Source organism: Zosterops lateralis (genome assembly GCF_965231275.1).
Source record: "Zosterops lateralis genome assembly, chromosome: 2".
NCBI lineage: Eukaryota > Metazoa > Chordata > Aves > Passeriformes > Zosteropidae > Zosterops > Zosterops lateralis.
The window spans coordinates 80,126,168-80,138,745 of record NC_139763.1 but is presented as its reverse complement, the minus strand read 5'-3'; the positions used below and the strand labels follow the sequence as shown (position 1 = coordinate 80,138,745).

Below are 12,578 nucleotides of genomic sequence, written 5' to 3'. Positions count from 1 at the left end.
CTTTGCTAGACAGTGAGATATTTACATTTTCATTATAGTGGAAACATATTCTTACCCATTGTAAATTTTTTACCACAACTCCTACTGTGAGGCATCGGAAGTGAATATGTCTGATGCTATTTAGCATCAACACTGACTAAAGCTTGGCAGATCTTCTCTCAATCTCAAAGTTTTCATCATATTTTCAAGCTGTTAACAATACAGGAGAACTAATTGCTTAAGCTGAACAAAACTTCTCCAAATTCTCAGAATCTCCACGATCTCAGTACCAAGTAAGCAAGAGAGTAAAGAACACTCAAGATGTAACAGCAGTTTATTTCAAGCAATGGGCATAACAGAACTGACTGGAGTAAAAAGGGTTCTTTTCTTCTCAGACAAAGGGACCTCTGGAAAGATAAAACTTACAGCTTCCTACATAAGAATATTTAATGACCTTTTAAAAATTCATTCCAGGATGGTCCAGTTCCTTCAGAAATAAACTAAAAAAGCTTCACACTCTTCCAGTAAATCCCAATGCACTAGACATACAATCCTAATGTGTAACAGGCCTACCTAAGGGCTGAACCTTGGGCATGAGGCCCAAACATCACCCAAGTAGATGCAAGCAAATACAGATCCAAACTATATTTGTGACATGTGTTTTAAATATGTAAAATCGGGGTAAATACTTTCAACATTATAAAAATTCCACCCTGACCAATATTTCAAAGCACTGAGGTTATCCGACATTCAAATACCCCACACACCAAGGCAGTATCCACATGAAATTGCACCTGCATCTCTTCTCGTGCTTTCCAAATCCCGTGGGGACTCTTGTCCAATTCCTTCTATTTTCATGTGTTCCTAATTTCTTTCTTAGCCCACCACAGTGATGCTTAGTCCAACTTTCAATCCTATTTCTGCCTAGCTAGCTAGACATCCAGCTCCCACCTGCTTTCAGCATCCACCAAACCCAGTCCCCAGCTCTAGGATGGACTTTTAACACAGGCTTAGCTCACCCCTCCACTCAGTGCACCAGATGCTCATCTGAGATTGTAAAACAATGATTTATGTCAGGATTTATAACATATGGTGGGATCTTCCAACTTGCTACACCATACACAGTGAAATCCAAGCAAAGATGAAGAGACCTTTATCTCCTGCAAACAAAGTAGATAAAAGCAGAGGAAGCAGAACACAAAAATCCAAAAACGCAAAAGATTCTTGTGATAATTCTCCTGCAACGCTAAGTGTCCAAAAGTGAGCAAGGAAGTAATGAAAAGGCCTAAGCAACATAGATGGCTTTTGAGTGTGTGTTACATCCCCAGTCATTTGTCAAGTCTTTACTTAAAACAAACCTATTCAGACCAGAAAAAAGGACAAAAAAAAAAAAAAAAGACTCCTGGGTCTACTTCTTCCAAAAAATGTTTCTCATATACTCCAACAATAAAACAATGACATAATTTCTGAGTAATGCAAAAGCCCCAGGAATTAGTAGTAAGTGATTTTTCCTGTCCTCTCTTAAAAAGCTAATGTGTTACTAGCAACGCAGCTTAAGTTTCTCATCTCAAAAAATTATTTTCAAGCAAGCAGATTCCCTCTAATCAGTGTATGACCTCTGAATGGTCCAGACATTACAACATACTTCGTCACTGATATCAAAACCATTTAATTTCTAAATTCAATTTAAAAGGTTTTAGATTTTTACTTTCTATTAAAGAAACACTTTCTGAATCACTTTAGGAACCATGTCCTGCAGTTAGACAAATTGCAGCTAAGTGAAAAGTGAAAAAGATGCTATTTAAATTAATTCTGTTTAAAACCAGTGCTTCAATGAATAATGACAAACAGAAGATGAATGTAAGCATGGGAATGTACACAATTGTCAGTGAAAAAGTATTACAGCTACTGCATGCATACAAGTTACAAAAACCAGCTGGGAAAAAGCTGAATTACCATTAGGATAATACAACATATCACACAACAGCCTGGCAAATATCAAACCTTTAAGAGCAAAATTTTAATGTTACTTTTTTGTGCCTTGCAGCAAACAATTTCATATCCTCAAATATCTCAGTAACACCCGTAACACTTCAGCAGCTCCATTTTAGAGATTCATATCACAGGTGAGTTGCAATGGCATATACTAGGTACAATTTTACTATACGTATTTTTTCAAAGACATTAAGATACAGCATTCTAATGTTATATCTTTATATATATAGTTATATCTCTTGTATATATGTATCTTTACATACATATAGCTAATTTCCTTTCTTTTTCTACTTTATTTTCTTGGAGATCATTTCCCAGTTCTCTCTCTTCAGACTACCCAGAAATTACACAGGTTAATGATAAAGTTAAGAAAAAAAACCTATGGCTGAATATTATGAAGTCTTTTATAATTTTCCCAAGTCAATCAGGGAAATGTGCCCTTAAGCCTGTTCACCACTGGCTCTTCTCATCAGACACATACATAAAACTATATTTCACCTATAAAGCCTTGAAGCCTTTGGCTGTAAGCAACAGTTCGGATCTACAAGATTTTTAGCTTTTCAAATCCATTGTGATATAATTACCAGGGCAGGTGAAATGAAGCACATAAGCAGAAGTCAAGGGCCTCATGACAGCAAGGTGTGGTCAGGACTGGAGATCTTACTGGTGACCTTTTAGTGTCCTGGAGAGACACTAGGAAGTGTTTTGAACCTTGAATCTTTTTGATCTAGATGTCTCTCAAGTATTACAAGAGCTACTCATCTATCCTCAATCTTAAAATCTTAATTTATACTTGAAATAGAACACGGGCTGTATGATGCTTCAGGAGATATATACTTCATCATTCAAGAAAAATTTGGGTTTTCTTTTGATTTTTTAATTTCACAAAGCAGATGTATTTTCAGAGCAGCAAGTTATTAGATTGATGGTATTTCCCTTTGCTTACTGTAGTAATTCAATTGCACTGACATTAAACCTTTTCTCAACAGGCTTGACCTTAAGAAGGTCTCACTGGATGTTCAAGTTTTCTTTGGCAATAATCCTTAGGTGTCATCCAGCACATTAGCTACTGCATTCATCAAGGGAATGGAGACAATAAACCAAGTATCTTCTTTTTCAACAATACTTTTCCCTAAAACACAAGGTTTAGCATTTTTTTGCTTATTGATCAGTTTTGATTGTTTTTAAAGTATTAACAGCTCATTTCAATACAAATGGTGAAGTCAAGAAGCCAGCTTTGTACTAGAAACAATTTTTAATAATGCCTTTGAGAAAAGGTTGCTTCATTATTGAGCACTTGGCTGAGAGCTGTTAAGGCAAAGCTGAGCTTCCCCCACAGTTCATTACCTTCAGGAGTATTGATTCCTAGTGAGACCACACTCACCACTCAATGTCAGCTCTGCTGACTCCTACTAGTAGATCTCAGCCAGCTGTGAGAAAGCAGGAACACAGTAGGAGGGATGGGAAGATTAAGGGACAAGCAAGAAAAACAACAGGAGTAACAGGCAGTGAAGGTAGAGATGCAAAACTACTTTGGAGCACTATCACCTAAAATAAATGGCACTTCATGAACTCTGTGACCAGGTATCCATGTTTGCCATGCTACTTTATGGATACAGACCCAGCACACCTTTAGGCTTAATCCTCAGATCAACAAAACAGAGAAATGATTTCTCCATGACAAGCATGTACTGAAGATCACATAGATAAATGCTGACAAATCTCAGCAATGTGTGTCTCACTTTAAAAAGAAAAAAATCTGAAGACTGATTATTTTCCAGTTGGCAGCTTTAGGGTATTACCAGAAAAAGATATTGTTGTCAAATAATTGGTCACATCTGCTAAAACAAATGTGGTTAAAATACAAATACAACATTAGTTTCACTTATTCATAAAAGTCAAAATGTAGTGAAGTACTGAAACAAAATTTCAGGTTTGCTAGCCTCTGGAAAAATAAACAACAAAACACATATTTAAATACGCCAACAAAATGTAATAGCAAGTTTTTTAATGGATGCTCCGCACATACTTACAGGTTGAGCAGACTAATAGCGCTCTGGCCACAAGCTCACTGAGTAACTTCCACTTCTGCCTCACTCTGGAGGTGACAACTGGAATGAGAATCTCTGCAGGGACGTAGAACTGAATCGAATAGGTCACAAAAATTCCAAAGGAGTACAGAATTTTTACAGACTGATACAACCTGTTGAAAACATTTACAGTCAACTAAGTATGTAAATTGCAAATTCTTCATAAAATATTAGCTTGATAATGGCCCTAAGGAGATACATAGATATAGATAGATATAGATATATATGAATGAAAAAATATTTTTCCCTCAGCAAACATGAATATAATATTTTAACTGCCTAAGAAATTGCAGAAGATAAGCCAGCTAAAGTAAATCTTCCAATAAAGTGCAGACAGTCTTACCACTGTTACTTGTGGCTGAGTAAACAAATGACAAAGAGTTATCCATGCCTCCAACAGTTTTAAATTTAGATATATTTTTAATTCGTGCCGCATTAACTACAAGCATTTGGCATTGCTTGCAGCAAACTGACAGAAATTAAGAGTCTCTTTGTATGAATTTCTTTCTATGGACATTATAAAAATTTTAAGTGAGGGCTTGGTTCATTAGCCATGGGGTGTTGTGTGTTCACAAATGGGAATATTTCTCATAAATAACCTGTTTTAACAGAAGATGATGCCAAGCAGACCAAGCACTGAAAACCTTGGTTTTTGCTTCAGTCCTTAAAAACATGTTCAACTGAAGCAAAGCCAATATGCATAAGTAAGAGAATAAAAAACTGCAGCAAGAGTAGGAAAAGAACCAATAGGACCTTGATCTCTATATCTCTCAAAGCCTGGCAGGGGTCACTTAAACCATCTGAGTATCACAGTCTGTATCTGCATCAGTAAATAAAATCCAGCCAGGATTGCTTTTGGCCCTTTATCCTGTGGCCAAATAGCATGGCATGGCAAAAATTGTATCTGTACAGCTCAGCTCTTTTGCATCATACTTTCCATGATTCTATGATATAAGGAAGAAAAGAAAGATAAGCTTCAACTAAAAATACATTTTGACTAATAGGCTTAAATTATCTGCATCAAAGTTTTGGCCATCATTGTACACAACTCAGGGAATCTCCAAAGGCACATTTAAATGGACAGAAAAACTATTACATCAATTTACACGTTGACATAAGGGTGTAGCTAGTTTAGAAGCTGCTGGTTTTGTGACACACATTTTTTTGACTGCTGAGCAGCTTTTAGAAATTTAGAGGGGACAAGAGCTCTGTAAGACTGTCCTTATTCCAGAAACGTAGATAGATTTTAGTTGGTTAAATTTTAGCTGACCAGATACCCAGAATTCACTTCTACTCCTCAGGTTTTAGACTGCCCTAAGCCTTTACAAAATTAATTTCTAAAAGATATTCAAAAAAAGGATTCAAAACTTTAAACACACCGTAGTTCAAAATAAGCATCTCCATTACACTATTCTTCTACAGCTCTATGAGGATTAAAATTGTCCAAATTAAAAAAATACTTTTTATATTACTGAGGTAATTTTACTAGTAATTCAATATTATATTCCAATCAGAAAAATATGACTCCTTAGGCTACCTTTTAATAAAAATCTAAATCATTCCTATGTGCTAAACCTCTTTTCAACGCTACATTTTAGATTTCATACCCATTTTAAGGCTAGAAACATTGGCAAGTAATGCAACAAAACTTGCAGAACAACACAGCTAGACCAAACAGAGCAATAATTATGCAAAGCTGTCACTTGAACTAGTCCTATGTGAAGTCTTGTAGAGCTTCAATACACTAATGCTTGTATGGTCATTAACCTTTGGGATTTACAGTAAGGGAACTGTTGCACAAAGACTGTCATTTATATCTTAACAAAGAACAGATGGTGGAAAGAACCTTATGGCTGAACCATATTCAGCCTCAAGAAGACAAGAACCCTAACAAGAACAAAGAAGAGTTTTTTTACAAGAAGAGTAGTGAAGCTGTGGATGCCCCATTCCTAGGAGTGTTCGCAGCCAGCTTGGATGGAGCTTGAGCAACCTGGTCTTGTGAAAGATTTCTCTGCTCATGGCACAGGGATCAGAACAGACAATCCTTAAAGGTCCTCTCTAACCCAAACCATTTCATGAATCTATGAGACCCAAACCAAGGACACTACCAAGCAGGATTTTCTATAATTTACATCTGCAAATACTGAAAGCTACTCTTTAAGTCCATTTTCAACATATTGTAAGTAATATATTATGCTGAGTGACAATTTGCACTTCCAAACACTATCTAAAATAGAACAGTACCAAGTCATTTATCCAAAAGCACTAATCTAGCAGGAATTTTTTATGAATACGAGCAGTCCTCTATTTAAATTAAACTTAAGAACTTAACCAGTCTAGGGCCTGTATATGCCTTCCAGTCAATTCATCTGTGAGGACATCAAATAAAACTCAGAAAGCAGCAGAATTCTAATTTAATTTTCATTATCAGGAAAGGCTTATTTTTAAGACAGGGGTTGTCCAGCTGGAATTAAACACATAAGCCAAGCCTCACTGCTTAGATACATTCCAGGCTCTCTCACCTGACTGTCTTCTTATAAAAAAATTCCTCTGCTCCTTGCAATTCCTCTAGTTCAAACTGACAACTTACTGGCTTTTTACGTGAAGACCAAATAGCAAAATACTGTCCTGCAGTTCACTGGGAATTTGTTTTGCCAGCCCAGTTAATTGCAACCATTTGTCCCTCAGTACTGTATCAGGTAGATCCAGTCCTGCACAGCAACAGCATCATACATCACAATCCCTGAGCACACCACTGAGCTGCTTCTCCCAATTTTGTTTGGTGCTCTGGGGTAATCTCCAGAGAAACACAAAAACAGATGACTTTGTTAACTGTGGATATGTGCCCTGAGTAGCTTTGAGGTTATTACACTTATAATGCCAATTTCCAACCCTATAGAGCACCAGTTTCCATCTCTTTTATTATCTGTTTCCTTGCATTAGGCCTGCAAAGCCATCAGGACAAATATCATCATCATCACATCTGCACTGTAGCCAAGAGCTATTTGAAAACTCGTATGTGAACAGCTCTGTTAGACAGCAGGGATGCAGAATAAAGTTCACTCTGTTGCTTCCATGAGCACAGTAAAATGCAACAGTGACTAGCAACCTTAGCTTATTCCACATTCCTCTCACTCCTTGTTTTTTAACAGCATCTCTTTTAAGGCAGAAATAAACCCAAAGCTACCATTTAAAACAAGCTTTTCACTAATCTTATAAACAACAAGGACTGCCACGTTATATTAAAAATATAAGTATTTTTCCTTTCAGCTGCATCACATAGAATAGATAAACATTTGCAGATTTCTGTTTTGTTTGGGTTTTTTTTTTTAATGGCAGAGAATCACAGAATGGTTTGGGTTGAAAGGAGCCATAGATAGTTACTCAGGATCAGGTACTCAAAACCCCACTCGGTCTGGTCTTTAACACTTCCAGGCATGGGGAGTCCTCTCTGGGCAACCAGTTCCACTGCCTCACCACCCTCACAGTACAGAGTTCTTTCCTAATTTCTAATCTAAATCTGCCCTCCTTTAACTTTAGGGCATTCCCTCTTGTCCTATCACTACATGCCCTTCAAAAGTCCCTCTCCAGCTTTCTTGTAAGCCCTCTTTAGGTACTGGAAGGTGCTGCAAGGTCTTCCCAATGCCTTCTCTTCTCTAGGCTGAAAATCCCCCAGGTTCCTCAGCCTGCCATAGGAGAGGTGCTCCAGCCCTCTGGACCTCCAACCCTTTCATCTTAGGCTGTCCTCTGGACTTGTTCCAACAGGTCAACATCTTTCTTGTGTTGGGGGTTCCAGCACTGGACACAGCACTGCAGGTGGGGTCTCACCAGAGCACAGCAGAATCCCCTCCCTGCCCTGCTGGCTCTGGATGCAGCCCAGGACACATTTGGCTTTCTGGGCTGTGAGTGCACATTGCCAGGTCGTAATGAGCTTTTCATCCACCCCACAACTTTCTCCCCAGAGCTGCTTCCAATCCACTCTCTGCCCAGCCTACACCTCTGCTTGGGATTGCCCAGCCTTGCACTTGGCCTTGCTAAACTTCTTGTACGTAAAATGAAAGAATTTAAATATATATGATGAGCAGTATCCCTGAAAATCGGAACCACAGGAGAAGGAAGGAAAGGAAGGAAAGGAAGAAAAGGAAGGAAAGGAAGGAAAGGAAGGAAAGGAAGGAAAGGAAGGAAAGGAAGGAAAGGAAGGAAAGGAAGGAAAGGAAGGAAAGGAAGGAAAGGAAGGAAAGGAAGGAAAGGAAGGAAAGGAAGGAAGAGAAAATCCCATTAAATGAAAAAACATTAAGGCCCAAATCTCAGTTGTTATAACAGCAGTATAAAAACAAAGCAAGCAAACAAGCAGTAAGAAATAGATGAAAGTTCTAGCAATGAAAAAAAACATTCATCCTTCAAGACACATTTTTTTATACTTTCATGTATTAAACATTGGAATCAGTCTGGCAATTAAACAAAACTTCTTAAGAATATTAAAAATGCATAGTTCACATTGACTCCAAGGAACAAAAAGGAAGAAAAGAGAGTGAAAAAGTAACACTTAAAAATGAAGAACATTCTTTACATGTGTTCTCCTCTTTTTCACAGAATAAAAGTCAGCAATCAGCTCATCAAAGCAGGGGTTTTTTCCCATTTGAGATTTCTCTACTTTACTAAGCTACTATAACAGATATTGAACAAGTAGGTGCAAGTATATAACCTGTAAGACATTATTTGATGAAATGACATTATTTCAGAATGAAAACAATAAAATACTTTTCCGTTATCACTTTTGCACTGGTGATTCTAGGCCTATCAGACAAATGTGCTAAAAATAATTATATTGGAGAATAGTTAGAATATATCCACCACAGGCAGATACAAAACTAACAATACAACAGCTGAAATCATCTTCAGTGCATCTTCAGCATGTGACATGTGCAGTCCTCATAGCATCAAAAAAAAGAAAGCTGAATAAAAAATGTAGTATTCTTGAGACACTGGCAAACATAACCCTCATCCTCCTGACAAGAGGTCATCATATACACTATCCATGGAGTTGCACTTGAACTACAAACCTATTCATCTTTGATGTCTTCTATTCCATTTGTTCACCTGCTAAACTCAGTGATTACACTAAAAAAGGGCACTATTTACCAGGACATTCAAGGTAAAAGTAGCTCATTTCAGAACTGCTTGACAGCTTGTTGCAAACTGCATATTCCCTCCTTCAACAGTCCTGGAAATAGCTCCTTCTAGAGATGGAATGATTTATAATATCATTGATCAGTCTCCATATGCAAGTCCTTTAATGTGGAAGAAATTACTGGTTAGGATCACAGCTCTATTGCATACACATTAAAAGTCTGAGCATCCTGATGGCACTGAGGCATAGAACAACCCTGGCAACATTTCTGCCTTCTAGGTTACTGCTTTTAAATCACAGAGGCACTTACCACTTATCCTGGGGCAGGTTTAAAGTTATGCTGCCTTTGACTTCATCCCCAAAGCGCAGATAGCCCAGGGTGGCCAGTGAGATGTACAATGCCATGACTACTGCCATCCCAATGTTCAATGCCTGGGGGAAACGTGTGGCGTCCTTCATTCTGTTCTCCAACGGCAGCACCTGGAAATACAGGGACAATCAATCACATCTTATGTTCTCAGAGAAAAGCTACTTGTCTCCCATTTCAGTGCCAACTACCAAAATTTAGGTGATTTTATAAATAAGGAAGTTTATTCTACAGAAATGTTTTATTGCCTGGATGATCACAATGTTTTACGTACTCAATAAAAATACTCCATTATTGAAAAGCACATATTTTGATTGGAAAAAAAAATCAGTGTGGAATTATAAAGCAGTATTTAGAGGTTAGAAAAACTGTCAAGAGAAACTTAAGGTGTCCAGACAAAAATACATAAGCAATGAGAGTAACATGATTTTTTTTTTTAACAAAGTTTTTCAGAATCCAAGGATATTTCTCCTATTCCTGTCAGGTATGCCTGCACTGTCAGCCTCCATCACAGACAAACCTGGAGTCCATGACTACCAGAATGCAGTCCCATGCTCTTTTTCATCTCTCTGACAGAAACAGGGCCAGGCAAACTAAGCACTGCATTTCCTAAACATAGTGCTTTGAGCCTCACACAGTCAAGCCATCTCACTGGGCCTGCCATTACTTCAAAGTGAAGACACAGGCATTGCAACCATTACTGCACAAAGTTTTCTGGAGATTGCCTTTTACTGGTACTCTACAGCATTCAGAAAAATACACTCAGTAAGTTCCAACTTGAGTTTTTAGACATCCAGACAAAATTTCCAGGTAAGGCAGTAAAACCAAGTGACAAGCTCACATATTGGTCTTCCCACCTTCAATTTCAACAGCAAAACAGATCCTTTTACATCATTAAAACACCAGCTGAAGATACTCCTATGTATCACAATTTCCTCACCTCTTTCAGGAAAACTGTACAGTCATCTCAAATACTCAGTATGGGATATAGTCCGAGATTAAGACACCTAATACTGTATGTCAACATCTAAGTGAAACATCTAAGCTTCTATTGATGCCTTAGAATCTTAGCTTTTATATTTTTCATATATTTGTAATCCTGCAATTCTTTAGTGTATAACTCTAAACTCCATATAGAGTGTTAGCAACTCTTTTCCCATTTTGGTCAGACAAAACAATTCCTTTCTAGGCCTGGGAGTCAAGGACACCCTACTGTCTCAGGCCTCAGAGATGTAAACAAAAGTGAGTTGGGCGATGGCAAACTTGGGGTAAAATGACTTCATTACCTGAAGCTGTAATTAGAATATTAACCCCCAATACGCAAATGGACCAAACTTATAAAAATATGGAAACGCATGACCTGTCATCCATTTTGGATGTAGCCACAGGGGGGTGGTTCATCTGCCCTAAATATACCTGAAGGCCCTTTAATAAATATAATCACTTTTTATTCTCTTAATATTGTCTCGCCTCTGCTTTTAGGCAGTCCCAAAAAGGCATCACTATGATGAAGTTAGGTAATGAAGATCTAGGCAATACAGACAGTGAAATGAAGTTCACAGTTCAGCTTATCTTTCAGTAGACATGCAGGTTACATTTGATGAACAATATGGCACTGTTAATTAAAGAAGCTTGTCATCCCTAGTTAGCACTTATGTCATATCTAATACAGATAAACAGTCTCAGTGTAATAGGGTTGCCCTGTAAAAGCTACTGTTCATCATACAAAATTGCTTTTTAATTGACTGAATATTTACTATTTAAGCAATATGAGTTATGGAAAAAACCAGATTTCATCCTCTAATTAACTAACAAATTGATATATCTGAATTTCTGGCATATTATTTTCTATAGGGTAATTACTCCTTTCCTCCTAGTCACCCACTGACATTTACTTCCTGACTTGTAGCAGCATATCACCCCTGCCAATCTATCCCACATGGCCCTTTTTATCCTATATCTGAAATCCCAAAGAAGTAATTTTACACTTGGAACCAAGAGGTCCCTAAAAAGGTGCACATTTAGAGGCAATTTTCATTCCTATTCAATTAAAATGCATTATACATGTTAACTTCTTTATATATTTTAGAGCCATTCACTGCTGATGCTGGTTCCTCAAGAAAAGAACCTGAGCTTGGACTGTAACTTGATCTGGTGGGGAATAAAAAATTTAAACAAAGAAGAGTTTAAAAAAATTAAATCAAATTTTAAATGAGTGTTGAGGAGTAGAAAGGATACAAAAAGAGATGTGGTCTGTAACAGACGTTGACCAGGCCTTTTTAATCTTTTTACATTTTAACAGAATTCTTTTCAGAGACAGATAAGATTTTCATAGAATTGTCTATCTGAAAATTAGATCACAAATAAAGGACTAGTGGTGCATACGATGTTCAATGTGCTTGAGTCCAAAGGAATTTTTGAAGTTTTCATTTTAAATTTCTAACTATACTGAATTTTTTTATCTTCAGCATTTAAACCCAACCAGTTTAGCATTTAAACTCAGAAGACTCACGTTTCTCCAAGAAAACAAAAACTTTTTAAAAAATTAGAAGCAATTTAAAACAAATAATTATAGGACAATGCTCTTAAGCATACACACACTGCTTTTTAACGACCCACTAAACCAAGTTTACTCATTAAATGCAATGATATCATTTCCTGTATACTTATGAGTAAATCAGAATAAACCACACCCATTTAAACTGATGTCCTCATATCATCGTCTTCTCTTTAAAGTTACAACTTTCACTTTTGCTGAGTTTAAGGAATGAGACACTAAAAGAAATACAGGATAGTAAGACAATAGTCTTATTGTGAGAGACACATTATCAAACATAGGTCTTGAAATTATATTTAAAAATGCTAATTCCTCCCAGCTTATCCTTGAGTTAGCATCAGGACTATGTATGCCTCCAGGCTGAACAGAGGAGAATGCTAATGCAGCCTTTCCTGCATCACTCAGTCCAAGTGAGAGTGTCCCTTCCCAGCTCAGCACGAGCCCCCCCAGGTTCAAGTA

General features: G+C 37.3%; 1 protein-coding gene across 2 annotated transcripts in view; it reads right to left on the bottom strand.

Annotated features, from left to right (window-relative positions):
* SLC36A4 (solute carrier family 36 member 4) overlaps positions 1-12,578 on the bottom strand; it is an 85,025-nt gene that overhangs the window by 40,592 nt on the left and 31,855 nt on the right. For both annotated transcript variants that reach the window (XM_083855949.1, XM_083855950.1), the window contains 2 exons: positions 9,506-9,675; positions 4,008-4,177 (listed from right to left, as the gene is read on the bottom strand). In XM_083855949.1, the coding sequence (XP_083712075.1) occupies positions 4,008-4,177; positions 9,506-9,675 (340 nt within the window). The remainder of the gene's footprint in view (positions 1-4,007; positions 4,178-9,505; positions 9,676-12,578) is intronic.